This window comes from Ictalurus furcatus, chromosome 3 (genome assembly GCF_023375685.1).
Source record: "Ictalurus furcatus strain D&B chromosome 3, Billie_1.0, whole genome shotgun sequence".
Lineage (NCBI taxonomy): Eukaryota > Metazoa > Chordata > Actinopteri > Siluriformes > Ictaluridae > Ictalurus > Ictalurus furcatus.
In genome coordinates, this window is record NC_071257.1 from 20,468,184 (window position 1) to 20,495,788 (window position 27,605).

At 40.6% G+C, this 27,605-nt stretch overlaps 1 protein-coding gene across 1 annotated transcript in view; it reads right to left on the reverse strand.

Moving 5' to 3' along the window:
* unc5b (unc-5 netrin receptor B) overlaps positions 1-27,097 on the reverse strand; it is a 70,021-nt gene extending 42,924 nt beyond the window's left edge. The window contains exon 1 of the mRNA XM_053621329.1: positions 26,722-27,097. Coding sequence (XP_053477304.1) covers positions 26,722-26,809 — 88 coding nt within the window. The 5' untranslated portion in view covers positions 26,810-27,097. The remainder of the gene's footprint in view (positions 1-26,721) is intronic.
* Between the last annotated feature and the right edge of the window lie 508 nt (positions 27,098-27,605).

Below are 27,605 nucleotides of genomic sequence, written 5' to 3' on the forward strand. Positions count from 1 at the left end.
ATTTGTGGCAGCCTGGGAAAAGCTGTCACATAATCAGATTTGGACATTTTCTATATATTATAAGTAGCTGTGTTTCCTGAACACTGAAAATCGGTGTCTTATTTAAACATATCTAAATCACAAGTCATAGCAAAAACAAACAAACTCGTGAAAAGGGCAAAAAATGAATATTAAAATTTCATTCCAAAGCCACTGAAAGAGCCAACACACTGATTGTCTACTGTAAAAGCAACTGCTAGACATTTGAAGAGTATTAGAAATCTGTATAATTACAAAGTCACCTCTGAATGATCTCAGTTGGATTTCTCTTGATTAATCAGGCAAGCAAATGTTCCACCCACTTCTATGTTTCTAAACTAATCTCTTTGTGCAAAAACAACATTACAGCCAATCACTTCAATAATCAGCATCATCCACATCGGTCTCATCACGGCAGGTAAAAATCACGGCATTTGAACGCAACCCTCATCGCTGTGTCTTCGCTCAACTGTCTGATTCTGTTCTGTTTTAATGTTTGGTTGTTTTCCAGAAATCAGACACAGCGACAGTGCATTAAACTAAACATTTATTAATGCTACTCCAACACTGAGTTGAGAAAATAGTTTTAATATTATAGTTTAATCTTATGTTTTTAAAAGAAATAGAGAAAACACTCTAGAAGCACTCCTTATTGACTTTAGCAATCACAAAATTCTGCTACACTCTACAGCCGCTGAAGCACGATCTGACAGCAGAATAGTTTTTATGAAGCTTTTTTTTATGTGGATTAATTAGTGTGCACGGATGACAGATGATCTTTTCAGAATCTGGTACATAGAGGTACTGTATGTGGAAACACTGATGAAACTGAGCATAATAAAGCTGCAAAGCTGTCATATACAGTAACTCTCCGTTTTTTCTATACGCAGTCACTGTGTCCATGTGTTATGAAAAAAAGAAAGCCACTCATACTGTATAATACACAAATGATAATAATAATAATATTAATAATAATAATAATAATAATAATAATTGTTGACTTTGAGGGTGCTACATGAACATATACTTGTTTGTTTCCTTTAGCCTATATTAAAGCCCTTAACTACACAATCTACAATCTGCCAATTTTTAGCTAAGTGGTTTACAAACTTTTTCAGTCAAGCCTCCCTTTGATAATTGAAAAAAAAAAATCTGGCCCCCTTCCCCCGTGGTACGCCTCACACTTTGGAAACCACTGGCCTTGAAAATGAGGTTTCTGGGCAACCAAAACTTGGGAGTGGGTAGCACACTAGAGCTTTTTTTACTGGACTGGATTTGTTCACCCTTATACCTAATTAGAGTGAACATGAGACATTTTAATGAAAAAAAAAAAACAAAACTAATATTTTCTTATGCAATGAAGCAGAAGAGAAACGGTCTTGGACTTGCGAACATGCCCTATATGGCCATAAGTATGTGGACACCTTTCAATCACACCCATTTGGGCTTTACTATACTAACCTCCACTATTCTGGTAAAGCTTCCCATTTCCTTTTGGAGTATAACAATGGTGAGTTACCCATTCAGCCACAAGAGGATTAGTGAGGTCAAGCACTGATGTTGGGCGAGGAAGCCCCAAGTGGAGTCAGCGTTCCGGTTCTGGTGGGGTTGAGGTCAGGGCTCTGTCACTCAGGCAGGTCACTCGTGTTCTTCCAATCCAAATTTGGCAAACCATGTCTTCATGGAGCTTGCTTTATGCACAGGGGTATTGTTATGCTGGAACAGGTTTGGGTTCCAATGAAGGGAAATTGTAATACTACAGCATCCACATATATCATGTACAATTGTGTGCTTCAAACATTGTGGCAAGTTTGGGGAAGTTTTGGCCATACATTGTATGTTGACAATGGAAAAAAATCTTCTTGTGATCCTGCCACAAGTTAGAAGCCCAGATCTCCATAACCTCACTCACAGTCATGCTGAATGAACCACAGAATAAACCTGACTCTCCCTAGCTCCTCTCGTTCCTCTCCTCCAGCTCATCATTGCCACTTTGCTCTTTTTCTACTCTCTTCGTCACACCTCCACTAGCAAAAACAACTGCCAGTGTTGAAGCCCTTTTAACATTTCCACAGCATTGTTCAGAGACACTGACTGCATACCAAATGTTATCTCTCTTATCTTCATTTACCTTTCCAAATGTCAGTAGCAATCTGTTGTAAGCTTACATTGTTTGCTGAAATCTTGGTTCTCCAAAATAGTCTCCAAGATTCATAATTTGTTGTGTTGCTCTCAGGGCCAGTTCTCTTTCCAAGCCTGTAATCTTAAAGCAAGCTTAAATTACGTCTGTGGTTGGGATTTTGACATGCTCTGCCGTTCTCCTCTCAGGGTCAGTTGTTTGCATTTGGCTGTTCTCTCCAGGTACAGTGGCCAGGTGTGCTCGCTGTCCCCCTGAGATTGTCTTGCTGCAGTCCCCTGGCATTTAGAGGCTGGCTCTGAACTCGCATTAACATGATAAAGAGGCTTCTTATCAAGAACTCCCTCTGGCCAAGAGTGCACACAAGATTTACCTGTGAGAACGTGTCCTACAAGCCCAACCAGTGATGTGCAACAGCTCACTGGAGAACTTTAGAAAGCAGAAGGGTGGAGAGGATGAAAGGGGGGTTATTCCTTACTGCTGAATTTATTTCACTTCCAAGTCTATATTTTAGTGTTCTCAGACAGGTCTCTTATAGAGGAGAGGGTTTTTTTTCCCACAGTAAAACAGAGAACATAATGTGCACAGGTGTTCACAGAGTATAGTCAGGTCTATATGTATTTGGACAGTGACACAATCTTTGTAATTTTGCCTCTGTACAACACCACAATCAATTTGAAATGAAGCAATCATGAATTGATTGAAGTGTAGACTTTCAGCTTTAATGCAAGGGTGTAATAAAAATATCGTATTAACCGTTTAGGAATTACAACCATTTTTAGATGGAGTCCCTCTATTTTCAAAGGCTCAAAAGTAATTGGATAAAACAACATTTTCATAAATATCAGTATTATTTTAATACTTTGATGCAAATGCTTTGCAGTCAGTGACTGCCTGAAATCTGGAACCCATGGGTATCATCAAATGGTCCCTTGAGATGCTTTTCCAGGCCTTTACTGCAGCTGCCTTCTGTTGCTGCTTGTTTGTGGGCCTTTCTGTCTTCAGTTTTGTCTTCAGCATGTGAAAAACATGCTCAATTGGGTTGAGGTCATTGGACATTTAAGAACATTTATTTTCTTTGCCTTAAGGAGCTCTTAGGTTGCATTTCCAGTATGTTTTGTGTCATTCTTCATCTACACTGTGAAGTGCTGTCCTATCAGTTTTGCAGCATTTGACTGCATCTGAGCAGAAAGTATAGATCTATACACTTCAGAATTCATCCTGCTACTTCTATCAGCAGTCACATCATCAACACCAGTGACCCAGTTACATTGGCAGCCATACATGCTCATGCCATAACACTTCCTCTCCCAAGTTTGACAGATGATGTGATCCTTTTCCATACTCTTCTCTTCCCATTATTTTGTTAATCTTGCATCAGAACTGGTCAGGTTTTTTTGGGGTTTTTTTTTTTTAGCCAGGTCTAATGTGTACTTTCTGATCTTGAGTGTTATCAGTGGTTTGCATCTTGAGGTAAACCGCCTATATTTACATTCGTGAAGGCGTCTCTTGTTTGTACATTTTGACAACGATATTCCTACCTCCTGCAGAGTGTTCTTGATTGGCTAGGAAATAATTCTGTGATCATCCACTTTAGTTGACTTCCGTGGCCTTCCGGGCGTTCTGGAGTTGCTAAGCTTGCCAGTGCATTCCTTCTTTTTAAAAATGTACCAAACTGATGATTTTTTTTTGTTGATTGGCCATTCCTAAAGTTTCTGGTCTTTTCTTTTTTTCTAGCCTAATGATGGCTTCCTTCACTTGCAGCAGCGCCTCTTTGGACTGCACATTGAGAGTTCCCATGAACGGCTAACGCTTGGAATCAACTCCAGAACTTATATCTCCTTAATTTATCATGAAATAACGAGGAAACGGGCCACACCTGGGCATGAAACTGCTTATCAGTCAATTGTACTTGTGAGCCTGTGAAAATGGAGGAACTCTCTACAGTTAATGCAATAATTTTGTTAAACGCCTTGAATTAAAGCTGAAAGTTGACACTTCAATCACCTATCGACTGCTTCATTTCAAATTCATTCAGATGGTGTACAAAGGCACAATCACGAAAATTGTGTCACTGTCCAAATACTTATGGAACTGACTGAATATTCAAAACAGCGAACAAAAGTGATGAAAATAAAACAGTGCTATATAGGAGAATATAGAGGGAAAACAACACAGATTGATTCAGATCTAGATTCAGGAGCACAGTATTAATCTAATACAGTCAATAAAAAAGAAAAGAAAAAATAATGAGAATCAGAATCACTTTTATTTGTTTGAAATATTTGTAAATGGAAATATTTTTTCATGCACATTGTTGCTTATACCAAATAAGAGTTAGAGATCAAGCTGAGCACATACAATATAGGTAGGTTATTTCTTGCTACAATGACAATTTACACAGTTCATTAAACAGAGCACAAAATGACATATTGGCATTGTTTTTAAAAAGCTACATAGTAAAACAGGTGCGCGTGTGTGTGTGTGGGGGGGGAATGAACTTTTCATATCACCATTATCGTGACCAAACTATCATGGTTATCAGTATTATCACGGTATTGTTAAAATGTGCTGAAAATGTACAAAAAGTACTGATACACACACTGAAATCATTTAAACAGGGTTTATAGTTGTAAATCATCAAACAACAAATAAAATTAGCAGCATAAACATAATAACATCAACATTAAAGTTGGCACCATGTAGCCACGAGAGGTAAAAGTTTCCCCAAAATCTCCCGAGCGCTGTTACTGATTTCCGCCATGTTTTCACGCTCAAAAACCAACAATGTTGCATACTGCTCCTGCGTCAGACTCATGCTGGGTGTGTGTGGACAGCATTTACCGCGAGTTTTACAAATCACGATACTCGCGCATGGTTTTAATGATAATTAAATGTGACACTGTAATATTAACTGTCGGGAATTTTATCGTGAAACTGTTAACTGTTTCATCTCTAGAGTTGGTCTTCTGCTGTTGTAGCCCACCCTCATCAATAATCGACATGTTGTGCATTCTGCTCTCAGCAGTTGTAAAGAGTGGTTATTTGAGTTACTACAGACTTCTTGTCAGCTTGAACCAGTCTGGCCATTCTCTAATCGCTCCCTTCAACAAGGCATTTTGGACTGTAGATGGATGTTTTTTTTTTTCCTCACACCATTCTATGTGAACTTTGGAAACTGTTTTTTGAAGAAAAAAAAAACAGATAGGAGATAGGAGGTTTCTGTAATGCTCAAACCAGCCTGTTTGGCACTAACAACCATGCCAAGTCATTGAGATCGCTTTGTTCACCATTTTGATGTTTGATATGAACATTAACTGAAGCTCTTGACCTGTATGTGTATGATTTTATGCATTGCGCTGCTGCCACATGATTGGCTGATTGGATAATTGCATGAATGAGGAGGTGCACAGGTGTTCCTTTTGACATGGCCAGTGATTCTATAGAGTGTACCATCTTTTAGCCATCCGAGCAGGATTTCAAGCTAAAGACAAACAAATTACCCAACATCAATGCTTAAAGTTGAGGGAGTGTGCCAGCATTTGTAGATGTCATTAGCATGAGTAAATGCATCGTATGTGCATACTCTGCTAAATGCCATAGCCTGGGTGGTCTATGAGAGCAGCAGGGGTGGACCATTGGCTCTAGATTGTTCATGGCAACAACTCCCTGGGTAGTGCAGGCAATAATCATAGAGCGTGTTTCCATCAACAAACATAATCGTTTTTGAAATCAGAGCTAAATCACATGTCGCTGAAATTACAACCTACTGCAGGTTCAATAATGTGAAACGGAGAGAGAGCAAAAGAGAGAGAGAGAGAGAGACAGAGAAATCAACATTATCACATTAAAAAATACATTATGATACATGCACAAATAAGTACAGAGTGAAAACCAACATTATTACCACGAATTCCCTTTGGGATGCTTTCAAGCTTTTAGATTTTGTGAATACAGTTCCTTATTGGGAGTAAAGACCCTCGCTTGAATGTCTGTCAGCAGTAAAAAGGTAAAGGGAAAAGCCTGTCTGGGACAAATCTCAAGAGTGCTATAATCAGCCCATTTCACACACACACACACACACACACACACACACACACACACACATACACACACAAGCCTCGCAGATGCACCAGCAGCATATCTGTTCAAAACCACAGCTGCTTTCAAGGCTACCGGATGTACAGAACTGCTCTAAAGGTACGACGGCCACACAGAGACCATCAGAGCAGAGTAATCACAGCACATAAGCTGAATGGCTGAAGGCCACACCAGGCGGCCATGCCCGTCCCTCTAATGGCTCCAGTCAATTGGATCATTTATGGGACACAAAAGCAAAAGCCCACTCTAACGTGCCAATCTCGATAATATTAGGGTTTGTGCACTCACCTTTAATGCTGGTGGAAATGAATAGAGGTGTGTGGGTGAGAGGTGGGTGGGAAAGTGCTCGCAGATTATTGTAGTCTCTGTGTCTAAGAAATGCCCATAAAAGCTGATGAAAATTAACAACAGAAAACACATACTTGCAGTCAGAATAGAGGCAAGGTAATGTATAAGCTATTAAATGTGGATAAAATCACTAACGTGCAATCAGACAAAAAAATTCCTGTAAAGCAATCTATGTGGAAACAAATCCATAACACAAGCTTGTAAGAGCTTTCCTGAACCAGCTATCAAGTTCAGCACAGAGTTACTTATGAATATTTTATCCATTTATAGCATTGCCCCAAGCTAACCTGCACAGAGTCAAACATGTCATAGCTACTCTATTGTGACTCATACATGCAGTTACTGTAAAAAAAAATTAAAAAATAAAAAATCACCAATTTTACAGCTTCTGAAATACTTTCACCTGGAAATACATTGTACAAACATCATTAAGGATAAAACCAAACTGTTCTCTCTCTCTCTCACTCACTCACCCACCCACACACACACACACACACACACACGCGCGCGTGTGCAGAGACTAAGTCTAACGCTTATTTTCCCCATCTATGAATAGATAAACTGCAGATGGCTAAATTAAGGAGGATGGGCGAGAGAGAGAAAGGGAAAATAAAAGAGAGACAGGGGAGGGCCGGGAATTGGATAATGCGTGGGTCGCACTCTCGCGCCGGTCACATGTCAGAGGTGCAGATATTAAAAGGAGTGGTGACCAATTACCAATTACGTGCTAGTGCTCTCAAATCTCTCACCTCATAATCTAATACTGCTCTCTTCAGCACGGCCCACCACATCCTTTCAAGCGCTCCCCAGAGGAAGGAAGACTAATGAAATGTACACTCCAGCCACGGCCAGAGCCCGGCTCATGAGCAGCTAACGCAAACACGCATGAGGTCCCTCCATCCTCCTCATATCAGTAGAACAATCCAAGCCTAATATTCTGTCAGGCCTTTTCTGTCATGTGTTAGCTTATGTGTGCTGTACGTAGTCTGGAGAGAGATGATGTATTATTAAGAGAGGGGATACGACAAAAATACCCCTGGTCTCCCCAGTCTAGCTCTGTGGTGCTTCACCTGGGGTTGAGCGTCTTTCCCTGTTTCCTCACTCCAGCTTGCTCCTCTCCCTTCATAATTCATCTCAAATGAAGGAAAACAAACAAGCGGTGCTAAATTCAGATTTTTTTTTTTAAGTGCAATGGGTAAAAGTATTTATGAAGGAGTGAGTGAGAGAGGAAAAGAAGTGTTGAATGTTTGTTTTTCTTTTCTGTTGAGCGGGGTGAATGGTGCATTTGTGCATACTATACTACCCACAACAATACCTGAGGCAAGAAAAACACAGCACACTTCATTTTGCAGGACACAAAAGGAGATCTACTGCGTAACCAATAAAGACAAGTGCAATTTCAGAGACAGGTATGCTTCTTGAAATCAAGGATATTGTGTATGTATAATAATTGTATAATAATAATAATAATAATGTATAAAACAGACAAAATCTTTCAACTTAAGTCACAGCTTTGAACAAGTTATATTATTAGACACACAAACAGACAACAATCATCAGAGAAAGAAGGAATAATTGCACCAAAAGGCTTGTAGTATTAGTAGTAGTAGTAGTAGTATTAGTAGCAGCAGTAGTAGTTGTAGTAGTAGTAGTAGTAGTAGCAGCAGCAGTAGGAGTAGTAGTAGCAGCAGCAGCAGTAGTAGTAGTAGTAGTATTAGTAGCAGCAGCAGTAGTAGTAGTAGTAGTAGTAGTAGTATTAGTAGCAGCAGCAGCAGCAGTAGTAGTAGTAGTATTAGTAGCAGCAGCAGTAGTAGTAGTAGTAGTAGTAGTATTTGTAGCAGCAGCAGTAGTAGTAGTAGTAGTAGTATTTGTAGCAGCAGCAGTAGTAGTAGCAGCAGCAGCAGCATTAGTAGCAGCAGCAGCAGTAGTAGTAGCAGCAGCAGCAGCAGCAGTAGTAGTAGTAGTAGTATTAGTAGCAGCAGCAGTAGTAGTAGTAATAGTAGCAGCAGCAGCAGTAGTAGTAGTAGTATTAGTAGCAGCAGCAGTAGTAGTAGTAGTAGCAGCAGCAGCAGTAGTAGTAGTAGTAGTATTAGTAGCAGCAGCAGTAGTAGTAGTAGTAGTAGTAGTATTAGTAGCAGCAGCAGCAGCAGTAGTAGTAGTAGTAGTATTAGTAGCAGCAGCAGTAGTAGTAGTAGTAGTGGCAGCAGCAGCAGTAGTAGTAGTATTCGTAGCAGCAGCAGCAGCAGCAGCAGCATTAGTAGCAGCAGCAGTAGTAGTAGTAGTAGTAGCAGCAGCAGCAGCAGCAGCAGCAGTAGTAGTAGTAGTAGTAGTAGCAGCAGTAGTAGTAGTAGTAGTAGCAGCAGCAGTAGTAGTAGTAGCAGCAGCAGCAGCAGTGGTAGTAGTAGTAGTAGTAATAGTAGTAGTGGTAGTAGTAATATTAGTATCAGCAGTAGTAGGTAGTAGGAGTAGTAGTAGTATTAATATTAGTAGCAGCAGTAGTAGTAATATTAGTATGAGCAGTAGTAGGAGTAGTAGTAGTATTAGTATTCATAGCAGCAGCAGTAGTAGTAGTAGTAATATTAGTAGCAGCAGTAGTAGGAGTAATAGTAGTATCAGCAGTAGTAGGAGTAGTAGTAGTATTAGTATTCGTAGCAGCAGCAGTAGTAGTAGTAGTAATATTAGTAGCAGCAGTAGTAGGAGTAATAGTAGTAGTAATATTAGTATCAGCAGTAGTAGGAGTAGTAATAGTATTAGTATTCGTAGCAGCAGCAGTAGTAGTAGTAGTAATATTAGTAGCAGCAATAGTAGGAGTAGTAGTAGTATTAGTATTTGTAGCAGCAGCAGTAGTAGTAGTAGTAATATTAGTAGCAGCAGTAGTAGGAGTAATAGTAGTATCAGCAGTAGTAGGAGTAGTAGTAGTATTAGTATTCGTAGCAGCAGCAGTAGTAGTAGTAGTAATATTAGTAGCAGCAGTAGTAGGAGTAATAGTAGTATCAGCAGTAGTAGGAGTAGTAGTAGTATTAGTATTCGTAGCAGCAGCAGCAGTAGTAGTAGTAATATTAGTAGCAGCAGTAGTAGGAGTAATAGTAGTATCAGCAGTAGTAGGAGTAGTAATAGTATTAGTATTCGTAGCAGCAGCAGTAGTAGTAGTAGTAATATTAGTAGCAGCAATAGTAGGAGTAGTAGTAGTATTAGTATTCGTAGCAGCAGCAGTAGGAGTAGTAGTAATATTAGTAGCAGCAGTAGTAGGAGTAATAGTAGTATCAGCAGTAGTAGGAGTAGTAATAGTATTAGTATTCGTAGCAGCAGCAGTAGGAGTAGTAGTAATATTAGTAGCAGCAGTAGTAGGAGTAATAGTAGTAGTAATATTAGTATCAGCAGTAGTAGTAGTAGTAATAGTAGTAGAAGTAGTGGTAGTAGTAAGCCTATGTGACCATTTCAATAAAGAAAACATTTCAAAATTCATTCAAGGGAATCCTACTGAATGATAAGAAAATATTTTTTTTCAGATCTTTTTTCCCTTACAGCTTTACCTGCCACAGATGTTTGATATAAACATAATCAGTGATATAACTTTGAATGCCACCATTGTGTTATCCATTTACACCTTCTTTACAAATCCCTTGGGGTTATATATAAGATGTGCTGTGTTCCCTATTAAAAAGGGCCAAGGTAGTAGCCTGAGTCTAGGATTTGGCAATATTGTATGTCACAAGAGTTGACGGTGCTGTCACTAGGCCTGAGAGAGGTTTGGGGGCTTCTTTCTTGTGTATCTTAGGATTGAGGATGATTGGACGTGGTGGTGCTTTAGTGCTGGCTAGGGTAGCAGAAACCCCAACCGGTGCTGTAATGTCTCAGTATCTGACAGGCGGTTTTTGCAGGTGTTAGATTCATGATGTTGTGATGAGATCCACTACTGGGATGTGATGGGGTGGAATCACAAACTTTAATCCCCTCACTAGGACATCCTTCTCAGCCTAGCTAAATTCTCTGTCAGACAGGTTCTTGACCCATTTGTCCTTGATCTACTGGGGTGCACCATCATCATTCGTCTGCCTGCAATTTAATTCTACTGTTTTGTTTTTTTTTTGTAGCCTGTAGTAGTAAGACATTAAACTTCTTTGTCTGTCTGTCTTCTACCATGTAATTCTATCCTTCACCTCAAGACATGTGTAGGATGTACAGATGCTAACTTCTGCTGGTTAAAGTCAATCCTGTGCTCATTCCAGGAATCTTATTCACAATATGGTCAATACTGGACATCTTTTCAACATGCCTAGTAATGCCCCCCCCCCCCCCACACACATTTTTTTAATACCTATAATGAAATGATTTATAATTCCACTATCTGGTGTTATCCTGAAGAGGCTGGGCTCCATTTTGAGTCTTCAGTGTTTTTCCTTGCGACCGTCACCTCTGGCTTTCTCATTAAGGATCTAAATCGACATTCGGATTTCTGTTTCATTATTACAGTGACTACGTTTACATGGACAGCAGTAATCTAATTATTGACTTTATTCTGAATAAGACAATATTGTGATTAAGGGGTTTACATGAGTCGCTTTTAGAATATTCCTTTCATGTACCCGTTTTACATGTTCTAGAACATAATTCGATTAACGGCATATGTCATTACGTCACTGCGCCACACCGTCCGACATACCTCCAGAATTTCACATATTAACATACAGTTAGTCTTCGTTATGGTACCGTATACAGTTTTGGGTGTTTTTATTAAAAAAATTTACGAATGTTTCATGTGCGGTTAATTATTTGTCATGCTGTACGTACTAATAGACAACTGCTTGAAGCCGTGGGCTGCGTCCCTTCTATATAGTAGCCGAAATGCATGTATTTCGCCTACTATAGGCCTATAGTAGGTAAGTATGCGGTTTGGGACGTAGCCGTGCTCTCTTGTTTGACGGTTCGTAAAACGGTTCGTAAAACGATTGAGCACTGCCGTGTGTGTACGTGTCCTGTCGCAAAATGTGGTGAAAACACACAACGTTAATAGTGTGATTAAGGTGTTTACATGTCTGTAATACACCTCGATAATGCGACTAAAACAGGAGTACTCCACATGTCTTAATTCAATTTGTGGTTACTTTGAGTATGACTTTAGTCAGATTAAGGTAATAAAAATTGCTGTTTACATGGAAGTTTCTTAATCAGAGTATTGTCTTAATCGGGTTAATATTGGATTATTGTTGTCCATGTAAATGTACTGAGTGTCTACTCTTAAAAGCTTTATTGAACTGAATTGAATCGTATGACCTCATCTCTTGACCTCGGTCTATTTTCTCACATGACCTATCTATTCAAGATCAGTTTTCTATACCTCTACCTCTCCAGTATTTTCCATCTCTTCCTCTGTCTCTCTCCTTCTATCAGGTCATAGGACCACACACATCAAAAAGCAATCATTTCTAATCTCGCAAGCGGTTATCGCAGCTTCAATATAGCAACGATCCACATTAGCAGGAGATGTTATTTTTTTCTCATTATCATCATACTGTTTTTTATGCATCTCTTTACTGTCAATGTCCTTGGAATCTAGGACACGGTCAAGAGTTTTAATCAATTTTCTGAGTGGTATGGCTGCCCAGTCAGTCAGACAATCCTCTGGGAAAGCTGGATAGAGGCCCAGCAATAAAAATAATACAAAATCTAATCTGAATTATGATGGAAAGAGATTAGGGCACCGTAATCCTGTGAATAAATAGGAAAAAACTGATGATGTGGGGGTTGTACTCCTACTTTTGTGTGCATTTGTAGGTGATGAAGGGGTTCTGAGGTGGACAGTACCATTTCATTAAAACGGCACTAATCCGTGAGCCAGTCTCTCTCTCTGCTGTGTGTAGTCCTGTTTGGTCCACTCTCCTCTCTCATCCATCCCCGCTGAGCTCTAAGCTAATCTGGAATCTAGGGCTAAAAAGCCTCCAATAGTAATGGATGAAGGGACAAACGCAGATGGCTATGGACCGTGTATCGCGATACAACCAGGAAACATAAAGCAGCTATAGGTGAAAAACTGAGAGTAATCATTGAGTGGCACATCTAACAAGCACAATCCTCTGCACCCATTTTATTTTTATTTACCATTAAATGAATAAGTCCAATGTTGAAGCAGAGAATTACACTCATCTCTCATGTCTTTTTCATATATATTTCCACCCACCACTTTAGCTCTTCTCATCCAGCTTCTTTATGGAGGTCAGAAGTTAAACAAGGGCAGGAGTTCTGACGTGAAGACACAAAAGGCCAGCAGCAGTGTTTTACCACACGCAGACCTCATCCGAGACCCACGCTGAACTCTGCTGCATGGTCTCTATTCATGCTGTGTGAAGTGTGGTGTGTGCTCCATCTCTTCAGAGATACTCCATGTGTGGAAATAACTAATATGATTACAGACAAAAATGGCCACAAACACTCTTCACATTGAAACTCTGCACTCATGATATGTTTGGTAATGACTGAATGCACTCTGCCCCTTATGAGCTTCTCGGCCTGTGTTTGCTCCTCCCTCTTGATTTGAGGTTACACCCACACACAGCTAGTTCAGTAAGCAATGGCAGTCCACTTGCTGCCAAATCATATTTAAGATGCTTTGTGTTCCCAGGATAAGTTAAAATGAAAGAAACCAGATGGAAGTTGTCTTAAATTCTTCAAAACAACTAAATTGCCTATAAACACTATAATTTGCTTAAAAGGAGTGCTCGGTAAGCCTTTGACGTGTATGCTCTGGTTACTGCCCTGTCCGGGCAGGTGAAATAAGTATCATTAGGCTAAGCCTCGAGACAGAAGACACAAGTTCTCAGGATCAAACGAGTCCAACTGGTCTTTTTTATCTCATCATATATCAAAGGCATTTAGTGCGCCGCGACAGACGCCCTCTTCCAGGATGTCTCTATGTAATTATATGCGAGAGATCCTTTATTTCACCACTGCTGCCCACAGCAGATGAAAGACATGCAAGACACAGCCATGTAATTGCCCCCTTCTTGTTGAATGAAGAGGAATGAGAGCGAGAGAAGAGAGACAGCGGGAGGGGTGAAACCTAGTGTTCCTGTGTATCCTGTTTACTCTGTGGCTCACCTCTCTGTCTTTCTCTTCTCCCTCCCTGTGTGTCTAGTCTGTGGCAGTCACAGTGGCTCCAGTCAATTGGACTTCATTATTCTCTGAGCGTCTGTGTCTCTAGAACAGAAGTGTAAATTGTTGTGCTAATGCATCTGTGCAGTCATGGGTTTTTGTTTTTTTTTAAATAGAACTAGATTTACACACTCCACACCACTGTATAACTGTCAGTCACAGCTACACACACTCACTTAAATGCACTGTGAACAGATGCTGTCAAATACACATGGTTACACACACACACACACACACACACACAAACACTCAATACAGTCTTGTCACTCACACTCGGCAGTCTAAATCAAAACAAAAAAAGCCCGGCACTTAATCAAGAGCTTCTAGGCAGCAACAGAATCATGAGCTACCGCTCTCTCGTGCTCAAGCTGCAAATGACTGCGGAAAGGCTGTCATCGTGATTCACCATTTCTCTCACTCCTTTCAACCACTGATTTGTTTCATAATGAACCAAATAAAGAAAAACAGAGCACAACTGCTGTGTGATGTTATCATAAAGTGCCGTCAGAAGATTTCTCACAGGTGGCACTTCTATGACATCTCATTAAAGCAGGGAACGAATTGTGCTTTGGATCTGAAGTGCAAGACTAAGTACTCGAGCCTCCTCGTAACCACGCATATACGAGTGCATACTCGAGGAACGCGCTTTTGTTTTCATATCAACAGAACAGTATAAACATGTAAAGTATATTCTGTAACTCCAGAACTCAGCCACAGTTGTCCCATGTGCTTGTCGACCACCTGCTCATGCTTTGGAAAAAGAAGCAGCAGCCTTCAGCCCAGACAGCTCCACTGACAAGAGCGTGGGGACCCACACAAAGCCATCGACACAATCTGCTAAAACGTCTGCTGGCTATGTGTCCATGTGTCTACACGTCTTCTTAAACCCTGCACTCAGGGCCCGGATCAATCAATGCAGCCTTATGCTATTCCATTATGAAGCATTATATTAACAAGCATTATGCACAGTTACTGTTAAAGCACCCGTGAAATGACTTCAGGCTCAGGATTTAATTCCATATGTTCCAATTTCCTTTTGAAATAGGAAATTATGGCGGAACAGCCAATGGCAATGGAGGGACTGTTGAGAAAGAATGCAGGAGGACGATCAATCGAAAACACATTCATTCCAGGTGCTAGTTACTAACTAGCAGAAGTTATATTTATTCGGGAAGGATATATGCTTTCTAGACACTTTTCAATTTTGCAAAACTTTAGTGTAGCCCAAGTACCAGATGAGTCGTCAATATTTTTGATTATTTTAAGATGTAAGACAGAGGTATCTACAAAACAAAGTATCTTTTTTTCTGTATATACTAGCTGTGTCTTCTCATACCTCTCAAGTTCAGAGAATTCCAATGCTCTAAAATAAGTGCTGAAACATGTACTGAAAACTAGAACTTGAGGGGCCTGCACACAGCCCTGACCTCAAACCCATTAACCACCTTTGGGATGAACTGCAACACAGAGTGTGCGACAAGTCTTTTCGCCTGACATCAGTGCCCAACCTCACTGATGCTCTTGTGGCTGAAAGGGCAAAAATTCCCACAGCCACTTTCTGAATTCTAGTGGAAAGCCTTCCCAGAAGAGTGGAGGCTGATATAGCAGCAAAGAGGGTACATTGGAATGGAAAGTTCAACAAGCACATATGGGTGTGATGGTCAGAGGTCCACATGCCTTTGGCCATATAATGTATATTGGTTAATATGTTGTTGTTTTACTTTAATTACTTTTTTTGTAATGTGTGAGATTTTAAAATTTTGGTACGGCAGCCAACGTGTAAGACTTTGACATGTCTGCAGAATACCAATTTTGATTTCCTTTGCTCTTTAGGAAAAGGAAATTTATACTGTGCACATAACCAAGCGTATGAAAGCAGTTGATGCTGCAGGGGAAGCTGTTGGGGTGCATTACACGAGAGAAACAAGGAGCTAATTTCACCTATCTTTTAAGCGTACACAGCACCTGAAATACTTTGTGTGTCTGTGTGTATAGCGGAAAAGGATTTGGTAAGTTGTCTGTGAGTTTAATGCTCTTTAGCCCATCCCTTTTCCAGCTCAAACTTAACATGCTCACAATGAGCTCCTCCGGTCCTGATCACTTTATTTCACTCTCACTGCATCAACCCCTTTGCTGATAAAGATTCAAACAGTCACAATACACAAACCCTGATGGGAGAAGCACTCTGACAGCTACACATAAACAGTCTTTTAAAAGTCCCTCACTTCAAGATCAATCGATCATGCAGAATGATCCAGCCCACGTTTCAGCCATCGGATCAATAGACATCTTCACGTCTTCCACTCCTGCAGTTGCCCTTGCAGCTCGTTTTCCTTCACAGAGCTATTCGGTGAGCAGAACGAGACAAGACAGTACGAGGTGGGATGGGGTGGTGCAGTTCAGAGCAAACCGCAAAGAGAGTTAATGAACCTGCACCAGTCAGCATGGCGTCCATCTGTTTCTTTAATCCTCATAACCGTTGCTCATGCTGCGTTAGGGCACTATGCCATGACAGATAAACCTGAATCACTGCTGCCATATTCAGACAGAGGCTGTGAGCGGCTTACCGTGGATGAACTCTAGTAAAGGGGCACTGGACTGGCCAAACATGCTGCCTGGGCTGGGCTGGGTTTAACTGCTAAGAGCTCAGCTCACCTGCTAATCACAGCAGAGTGCCGGAGAACAAGCACAGTGAGCACAGAGGTGAGAGAGAGGCCGGCCACGGCACCCATCTGTTCATCCGCAGGTGAGAGGCTTGAGGTGAACAGACTTCCTTATGCATACACATACACACACACACACACACACACACATATATAATATATAATATTTTATATGTAATATATACATATATTCCGACTCATTCGGCTCATGCTGAATTGAGCAGACATGTTCAGTTTTTAATTGTAGCATCCGTTCTCTAAATTAACTAAATCATTTTTATTACCATAATAAGGCAAAACTACAGTGGGGGCGGTGCCATGGTGGGCAAGTGATGTAATCGGTGTGCGGCCTGAACACCGTGTAACACCGGGAGCACCGTCTACTAGCAAGCCACAAAGATGGCACACTCCTGTGTGTGGAGAATCATAAATATTGGCTTGGCTTGGATGATAACATGGTTTTAATAAACTGTTTATCATCATGATATGAGACTGTTATGAAGAATGATATCATCATTATAAATGTATCATGTCTGAACATCATGTATGCTTAAAGTAAAATCTGTATTTTCTCTGATGCCAATATTAATTACAATATGGACCAAATTCTAATATTATTATAATTCATAAGGATAACATTATTAATTCTATTTTCAAAACAGCTTCTTTTGCACATTCATGCCGACTAGGATTCTGGGATGTTGGAACCGTCCTTCATTCCTACAATATTGGTTTACCAGAGAGAGAGAGCATGAGTGCAGTGAGGGTTACTAGCTTAGAAATATCAAAAGTAATTGCTATGTTTATTTTTTCTTCATACTTTTTTCTTCATATCATCGCTTGTGCATTCATTCGCCAGGATCTATGCTGTAGTCTTCCATGAGATTCAAAGTTACATGTTTATGGGTAATAAGCTGATGTTCTGTAAGTTCAAGTGAGCACTGAAATATTCTGCTTACATAATTAAGCACAAGATTTCTGAACTAAGTATCTATGAGACTGCTAAAGTAGAAGCAACATTCCTACAGAAGCTGTGCTCTGACTAAATAAATTGCTAGGAAAGAAAACATTATGCCTTTGTGAGGAAGATAAGAAAGAACTCAGATGGCTTTAAAATATCATGGCATATAATGATACGGATTATCAAAACCATTTGCTTATAGTTTGTTTAAATGAGTGAAGTCGACATTCAGAGTTGGACTGATTCTCCAAATGCTCATTAGCCCACGTGTACAAGTGTCTTATCACATACACAAAACAGCATGAAGCTTGTGTGAAAGCACACGCTGATATATCCTGTGATTGTAACTTCACTGTTACACTCCTACCAGCTATAAGCCTCCAACTCCAATCCAAATTCTCCTCTTCTTCACCTCATTCACTCACTTGTTTCCTCCATCACAAGTCAGGCCAAAAGCTCACAGGCACAGATGAAGGTGGTGTCTTTCCAGGATGCAATTAAAAAGCTGAAAAAGGGCTGAAAATGAATAATTTGAATGATTGAGCAAAAGGAGTAAGGTGTATAATTGATGTATAATTCCAGGTGGATTAAGCCTCACTATTCTAAGACCAGATGTTAGACCCACATGGAAAGTGTAGACGTCCCACTAACAGCTAGTTCACATGACCTTCAAGTCGGCAGATCGCTGTGCTGTTCAGACTACATGACTTGCTGTCTTGTAATCGGGAGTCTTGAAGTCGTTGTGGTGCTCACGCTACGTGATTGGTTCGCCACTCTGAAAGGCCAAGTAGAGGTATACAGAGTTACCAGGAACAAGCAGATTTTGTGTCCATATTATTAGTTTCTTATTTGGAGTTGCCAGAAAGAAAGGGAAAAAAAACTGCTGACTTTTGCTAAACAAAAGTCTTCATTTTATGTGTACGTTTAAACGTAATGCACTTCACAGTGTTTTGACACCCCAAGATGCTGAAACTATAGTGCCAGCTATTCATTCGGGATCCTTGAAAGCTGCACTACACACATCAACCAAGGTGCAATGTGTACAGATAACAAACGATCATTTCAGAATTAGGAAAATGCCGGTGGAAACACTAGTGAAACTGGTGGGAAAAATAAAGTTAGTACACGCTATCACTGTGCGGTTAAATGATTCCAAATCATCCAGCGCATTCCAAGACGCTTTTCTGCTCATCACAGTTGTAAAGAGTGGTTATTTGAGTTACTGTGACCTTCCTGGCAACTTGAACCAGTCTGGACAGTCTCCTCTGAACTCTCTCATCAATATTTCTGCCCGCAAAACTGTCTCTCACCCGATATTTTTTCTCTCACCATTCTCTCTAAACTCAGTGTTGTGCATGGAAAAACCCAGAAGATTTGCAGTTTCTAAAACACTCATATCAGAACAACACCAACAACCCCCATTTTTATCCTCCATTCTGGCATGTGATGTGAACATTAACTGAAGGGTTTGACCTGTATCTGCATTATTTTATGCATTGGGACGCTGCCATGAGAATGTTCAGGTATACAGGTGCTTCTTATAAAGTGATATATTTGCAGTCTGAAGTGCAGTGTTGGTTGTAACACTTTGGCAGTAATGTTTTCGTTAAAACACATTAATACTTGTGCATTCTTGTTGACTCTCGTGGTCAACCAGTTAAAGAATTCCTCCATCGCTGCAGTATTCCGAGTTGGACTGGCTGTTTAACAGAGTATGACTGTGTGAGGTCTTCTGCGCATCCCTTTGTAACACTGTTTCATCACACGCCGTCACACTTCACTGACCAACAACACACACTTACTCCACAACAATGACAAACCAGCTGCTCTGTGTGTGAGCATGCATATGTGTTTGTGTGTATGCCCTCCCTGGGGTGTTAAGGACTCCTCCCCACAGTGGCATAGATACCCCAGCAGAACCCTAATAAATACTCTCTCCTCCCTCTCACATCCCCCAATGACACCACCCACAATGCTACCCTTGGGGCAGATGGGCACCATAATAGACATTAAACTCAGAGTGATAGGATTCTCCACGCTGCCTTCTAAAAAGCCATTCCACAATCCCCAAGACCACCGTCCCCCCACCCTGCCACAGAACTGAGGCAAATAAGTGCACAGACAAACAGAGAATGATTGCATATGAAGCAAAAGAAAATGAAAAGCAGACTAGATGGATGAGACAGAACATGCAGGAACTACATGTGAAATGTTCTCACAGAGACTGAAACAAGACTAAATAGGCTACATGCCAAATTTGCTCAGAAACTGCTTGCTGACAAAGATCCCCATGATTAAAGACTTCCTCACACAATTATTTCAGCCACCATCTCTGTGTGAGACATAAACATACATAACCCAACACTTAGATTGGCTGGAGTCTAATATCCAGGATTAGTCATGACGTTCCTTTGAAGGCAAAAAAATCACAGATAGAAATATGAGTAAAAAAAAGATCTGCATGGCCCCAAAATGTCATATAGGCCCAGCAGGATGTACGGACCCCTAAAGAGAGGTTCCGCAACGCTTTCTGAATGCATATTAAAACCAGTCGGGGGGGTGGCTGAGACCACAATGGTATGAGTTACAGAAACCCCGTAGATTCCAGCGCTCCCTGGGAAGACAGTAGCCTGAGAGAATGGTTTAATATCCCATACAAACTTTTAAACAATTATTTAGTTACTCATCTTAAAGCTCATTATTCAGTAACTACCATGAATGTTTCAGTACCTGCAGTGATACTAATAGGAGAATGTATATGTATGTCGTTTATGGTGATCAACTGTAGACTTAATATGTAAGAACAGGATGGAATATGGGAAAAACCCCACTGATGTCGCTCTGGCTATCAAATACTTTAAGAAAATTCACATTGGGTAAGGAGCCAGTTTAACAAACAAAGACGTAAATGCAGTCGGTTTTGCCTAAAGATGTCTAAAACTTTGCAAGCTAAGAGTGATTTTCTCACACCGTGAAGGTCAGGCTTTCATCAAGTTGTTGGAAACAGTACAGTAGCTATGAGCCATAGTCAAATGGCTCATAAGCCTAAAGAAATTCAGCTTGTATTCAAATGCTGGCTGTCTGCAAAGCTTCTGCCTTCTCACATCATCATCAACACATAGAAGAGTGCTTACATATACTCTGTACTGATGACTCTGGAAATGTAGTCAACAGAACCAAACTGGCTGAATGAATTCACTGAATTTTACTTCAGATGATGGAACAGAGACAAAAACTGATGTGGATGATGTTGATAGTCAAAGTCATAACCTATTCCTCTTTGTAAACTTATGTTCTTTCAGATTTAGTGGTAATATTGTTTCTCCAAAAGTAGATTAGGTTATAAATGTAGAAGTAAAGAGATTTCTGCTGATTTCAGTTTGACCAAGTAAAGGGTTTTCCCCCCAAACCAAAACACATATAGGAAAATAAGCTGAAATTGTGCATATGGTATTAAACACACACACACTCACACAAATTCATTAGGTCAGAGTGTAATAAACAAAGCCATTCCTGATGGCGATTACTCCTGCATGCCTGTATCGCCTGCTGAGCATTTTGGATCCACCTCTCAATCAAAATCAGTCTATCAAGCATATCAGGACAATTAAAAGCAGCAGACACATGGCTCACCAGAATGAGGAAAGACATGCTCATTCTCATGAGTTAATGAGTTTTAGGTGGCTGTAATTAGGGCGTGCAGTGATCTGCGTGTGTTGACAGGTGTGAGGCAGTTCCACTAAATTCTTCTCAAGCAGCAGAGACAAGACAGAAACCCAGCCAAAGACGAAAACTTGGACTGGCTCGAATGGCTGCTGCATAACTCACTGTACTGTGACTGTAGTTTCCTACTGCAGGAAGTCAAACAGCTTTTCTTTGTGGAGAGTGAAGTTATTAAGTCGGTTGGTGCTACTGAAAAATAGTGCAAGAGAAGCTGTAAAAAGGCCTGTCATAACTACAGTGCTGGAAAAAAAGAATACAATCTTTCACATTTCAGCTTCAGGCGCTATTGTTCAGTGAGGACTGAATAGAAGTGTGACTATGAAAAGAGAACAGAGGCCAAGTAAATACACACGTATACACACACTCGTTCTCAGAAGTGGAGCGTTCAGGCTCACCCCTCACCCCATACACAGTGGCAGAGAAGAGCCTCTTCCAGCCCTTCCATTCAAGACGGGCACAAAGCAACCCCACCGAGTCATTATTCTGTAGACCCTGTCACTCTCCACCCATCTGACCCTCCTCCCACACACACACACACACACACACACACACACCACCCATCTGCCGTAAACCCTAGCTGGGGTGAAGAGTCTCCCTCTCTTCTTTTCTTATTCATCCATCCCCTGCACATCATCACTTCATTAAATTCTCCTTCTTTTCTTTCCCATCATCCACCCCTCCACCTACCCTTTCAACTCACCGTGTCTTCATCAGCCTCTTGTTCCGCAGCTCTGCTCCCGTTCATTCATCTCGTTCTTGTGTTCTTAAAGCTCGGGTACACTTTGCCTAGTGAATAAGTGTGTGGCCTTTGTGTTTGCTCTAAGAACATCTGCAGTGATGTCCTTCACTCATTCAGACGGGATTTTAGTGGCTAGTAAACAATGAATACAAAAATTCAGATTTAGCCATCAGACACAAAAGCCTATTCCCTCTATAAGTACTCTTTATAATAAAACTGGTCATCAAAAATATGAAAAGTCAGGAGCAGTGGGGATTCAAGCCTCATTTTTTATTTAGCTTTCCTTTTCTCAGTTGTTCCATAACTACCTATCTACCTACAGTATCTAACTACCTATCTGTCTTTGTCTCTCTCTCTCTCTGTTGTTTGCTGCAGATTTATTGTAGCACACAATATGTACAGTATTGGCAAAGCATTAAAGGTGTCCACCAATAATATGTGGAGCTCTAGCCATCGACAAGAGCCTTAATAAAAACATCTCCTCCCAACGATCTTCTCATCAGTTACTAACCTTCACTCTTCCACTGTCTCTCTCTTTTTCACTCATCTCCTCCCAGAGTGAGCCAGAGAATTAATGATGCTTGAATGCCACTGCTTCTGACTTCTCTCTCCCTCTCCTTCTAGCTCACTCTTTTTTTTTGTAATAAAGGATATTTAAAAACCAAACCGTCATCATCTTAGTGCATCCATCTCACATTACGTTTTTGTCCTTTCCCTCTCTTTGTTCATCTTTCACATGTGTCATCATTAACCCTGCTCTATCATATACATACACAGATAGATAGATATGCACCATTTAGCACAATCTCTGTCGTATTGACTTCTAATCTAATGCTGCTAGGTCCTAGTGTCAGGAAAAGGTAATTATCATGATGGACTTACATCTTACATTTACATTTGCGGTGGTGGCTTATGGCTCTGGACTACTTTTCGGAGGGTTGTGAGATTGAATCCCAAATCACAGTCCTTGCACTTAACCCTCATCTGCTCAGCGCAACTGTAAGTTGCTGTGGATAAAAGCAGCTGCTAAACGAGTATATGTAAACGCAAAATCAATCAATTCTCAAAACGCCTACTAACATGGAACAACGTACTACACATTTCCGACAGCACAGACACATAGACTCAATTACACACGTGTTGCCATGTAAAGGGTTGAGTCGTAAACAGATTTAAAATATTAACAAGGGCCACTTTGCAGTGATGAATAATACAGGACTGTAGAGTGAGTAGGATGCCAGTGATCGCAAATACCCCCTCCCTTCCATTTCTCTCTCCCAAAGCTCCCATTAAACTAATGCACAGCCAGCATTGCAAGTTGCACTCCCTACCAGTCTGCTCACCAATATGGGCAATCCCTCACTCTCTCCCTCCCTTCCTCCCGCCCCCGCTTTCTGTCTCGCTTTATCTATCTCTCAATCTAAAAAAAAAAAAAAGACTGCCCTCTTCATTTCCTTCAATCTCCTCTTGCCTTGAACATTTTGTTTGACCAGTTCTATTTACTTTGTAAGTTCTCATCTTCCCTCTTCTATGGACCTGTCTCTCAGAGGCCATCGATTCTTCTCTAAAAACCTGTGCTGTCTAAAAACAGTACTTGTAATGCACCATGGCTCATTCTGCACACAACGCACCAGCAATTGACAATTCTCCTCTGAGTAGTTCTAGGAGAAGAAAAAAAAAACCCAGTATTTTCCCATAGTTAACCAGAAATACCTCTATGACCTGGAGCACTACAGTACAGTGCAACTCATATGGCTCTTACCCTGTAAGGGACAGACATGTTCTCTCAAAGGATGAGGGGGAAGACATGAGGACACACTCCACTGACTTCCTTTAGCGGTGGACATAATGACAAATATATAATATCACGATGATATGCTGAAGATGTTTCATGATACGCTTTATATATCATGATATTTAGCTTTGCTGAGGTTAAAATCACACACACACACACACACACACACACACACACACACGCAAAACAGCAAAGCTACAATATGCACAAAAATACATAAATTAAATTCATTATTTCAAAAGGAAGAACAGGATAACAAATAAAATCCTGATGAAGACATATGCTTTCACAGTAATGGGATCAAACCACGCCCATCGCTATCTTTCTTAGAGTTTTTCTAACTTTGGACTCGAAGCTAATTTTAAACCACACATCAGTCCTTCCTCTTTTCCACAGCTTCCTCGTTCAAGTCTAAACTTTGGGCATTCATGAGCTCTACTCTAAAGATTAAAATCTACCACTAACTAATTTTTTCTTAGGAAAAAACAAAAATGAGTGATAGGACTGATGGGGAAGAGAAACTGCACATGGGTTCCTGGCAGTCTAGGTAATTAATGTGTATGTCAACACTGAGGGAGCAGTTTCATAGAGGAAATTTGAGCTCAGCGCACACACACACACACACACACACACACACACACACACACACACACACACACACACGCAGGAGGGGAGAGGAAAAATAAAGGAACAGACTGGACAGAATAGAACATGATATGTTATCTGTCTTGACGCTGATGCTGTAAGGACTGGAATAAGTGTTGGCATCTCTGTCATGTTGATGAACACAGAGTCGTACCTGACAAGACAACAGTGCTCTCAAACCTTGACCCAAAGAGGAACCCATTGCTTCTGTCTAGGCTTTTTTTTCCCCCCATCCAGGCGATTTCATTTTTAAACAACGCCCCTCTTATTCAGCGTAAGCAGCTTTTCTAGGTTGCCTGCCCAGGGACAATGGCTGGGGAGTTGCACAAACTGTTCCAGTTAAACATGTCTCATGTAAATCTAATGAGAAGGCACACACTAAAAAGTGATCAGTAACAACTAATCTGTTTAGTCAGGGACAAAATAAACTTGGGATACAACATGTACATTCTGCACAGTTCACTTAGCTGTTAGACTGCATTCCTAATTTTCTTTCTTTTTTTAACCGTCATAATCTGCTGAAGACTGGGAATGCTCGCTTCGAGCAAATCTGGTTACAAATGTGGAGAGAAAGGAAGGCAGATACAACGCTTCTGCTCATGTAAGCTTTCGTGAGCACCAAAATGTAACACATTACCATACTGGGATCCTCATATTCAAGTACCATGTATTGTTTTCATACAACGTCAAAGTACTCAATAACTCATAAAATGCCAAGAGTCTATCCCAAATGTTATTTGTAACCTGTTTCATTTTTAACATCCCGGGCAAAATGGTTTCATGGTACAGCAGCTTACTCTGAATAATATTAATACACAGTTCAAGCAGGTGAATTTTCAAGAGAGTGAAATACTGCAATTCCAGAGGAGTGTCATGACGCAAGGGAGGACGAGGGATGACTCAGTGTACCCTGAGTAAACAGGGGGCACAAAGGCAACAAAAATCGTCCAAAGTGGTGGTTCCAGTGCGTTAACCTGTCAGGAGGCGCAAAATCTGTTCTGGTACTCCTATTCTGATGTAAATACATTTGTTTTTCAGGACCGGCTTGCTCCTCTGATAAAATATTTTTTCTTACGAACTAAAATTCCGTATTCACGTGCGGCATTTTTACTACTAAAGCTTTGGAAAACAAACTCAGGCAAGCTTAAACAGAACGCTCAGGCCGTGTAACCTAGTGTGGCTACACCTAGTAGCTCTCAATGTGGGTCCAGAAGGTTCGTATTTTTTTACATTATTGTGTTAACAGTCGTTGACGTCACAAACCACCATTTTCAAAGTTATTGTATTTATTATTACTGAGTTCTCAGCATCTTTTGACTGGTCGCTTGAACTGACTTGGTTTAATCCACACAGCAATAACAAGCAGGGCTGTAAATAATCTGGAGTGGAAAGTTCAGGAATAAAAAAAAAGTTCCATGGTGAACAAGCAGAAGAAATACTTTTCACATTTAAACATTCAAATGATATTTAAATACTTTGGAGTATGTCCATTAGATACATCCTCTGCACACACCCATTCTCTGTACTCACATACACAGCTGCAATTTCTTTTCTTTGTCATTTCTCATTGTTTAATGCCACAAAGACACCGAGATAAACTTTAATCTCATCCCTTGGATGCAGTTTCTCTCAAAAAGGACGTAAATAATAACTATGTCCCAAAATGCACACCAGGGTATTAAATAGTACACTAGCGTGATAATAATAATACTAAAAAGTAGGCCTAAAGTAGAGCGCAGAAAGAAACACATAGTGTGCTGAACATCATACAAACATGCTCAATAAAAGTTATTCTTCAGTCTCTACAGACTGCACACGCGCGCGCACACACACACACACACACACACACACACACTCCTAGGCCTGAATCATTAGTTCAGTGTAAATGATATAATCCACTTGTTCTTGACATTCTGATAAAGTTAAACACACATCCACAGTTAAATAGACCTCGAGCACATTGCTTTCTGTATCCTGTATTCCTGATGAATCTATAAAACTGCTACTTTTCAACTGGACAGCCGTTTAACAGAGCCGGGGAATTCATGTCCAGAATATAACAACACATCAGATGGACGTGAGATATAATAAATCATGTAGGGTGGTGATTCAGAAGGAATTCATTCACACTTATCAGCTAAGCTTTGCCTCACTATCAAGATCAGGTCGTGTCCAAGACCGTCTTGATTTAAGTCGGGCAGGGAATAAATCTTCTTCAACAAGCTTGAACGCGTGTTTATTGTTTCTTTTTAGATGCATTGATTCACTGTGGTTAAAAAAAAAAAAAAAAGGGGGGGGGGACGACTATTTAGGCTGTAACTTGAATAATTTAGACTTATAAATAAATAAATAAATGCACGACGTGGAAAGATGCTAATGTTATTTATTTATTTATTTATTTATTTATTTATTTACAGGCAGTGTGTGGATGAAGTGCATTACCTGTATTGCACACGAAGGTTCCGCCGAGGAACAGCAGCGCGAGCAGCGGGCCGGGAGCTCGTGCACGCTCTCTCCACACACACAGCATCTTCCTCGGCTAACACCAAACGGACGCGGACCTCTCAATGTGGAAAGTCTCTTCGGGGCAGTTGAGCCACTGGGCAGGGGAGTGATACAGTATTTCCTCAGAAAGTGAGCGAGTATATTCTAGCCGCAAAATCAGTCTGTGTCCTCAAACTTTCACAAACAAGCAAATACACATAGTTAAGTTCCACTGAGCAGGATGTTCAGCAGCAAAGGGCGTGTGTAAAGTTCGACTGATGTTCAAACTTCACAGTAATTCGTCCATTTTCATCCACAAACCAGACCAAATGGCTTCGACAGCAATACACCACTGGAGAAGATTTAAAATAATAATAATAATAATAATAATAATAATAATAATAATAATAATAATAAACCACCTTTCTGTCAATAAAAAGACCTCGGCAGGCGCCGACTGTTATCTGTGTGCGTCCATTCTCCGAGCGCGCGCCGTCTCTCCTGCACGGTGTACACTCGCTCGAGGAGTAAACACGCGCAGCGGCTCTGGACTTCCATCTCCTGCTCAGCCAATCAGAGAGAAGCTCTGCTCCCCGCGCGCACACACGGAGGAAGTGAGCGCGAGAGGAGCAGGGAGATGTGTAGGATATACAAAGTCTTCTTCACCGACGAGGATAAACTGTTCAAACTGAATTTTGAAAAGAATTCGCTTACAGCGAGGCGGTATACAGAATATTCACCTCAAATAGGCTATTTATGTTTAAAACATATTTTTGATAAAACAGCAAAGTGGACCTATTTCATACGTTTATAAGCTATATTTTCATACGATTATGTGACCA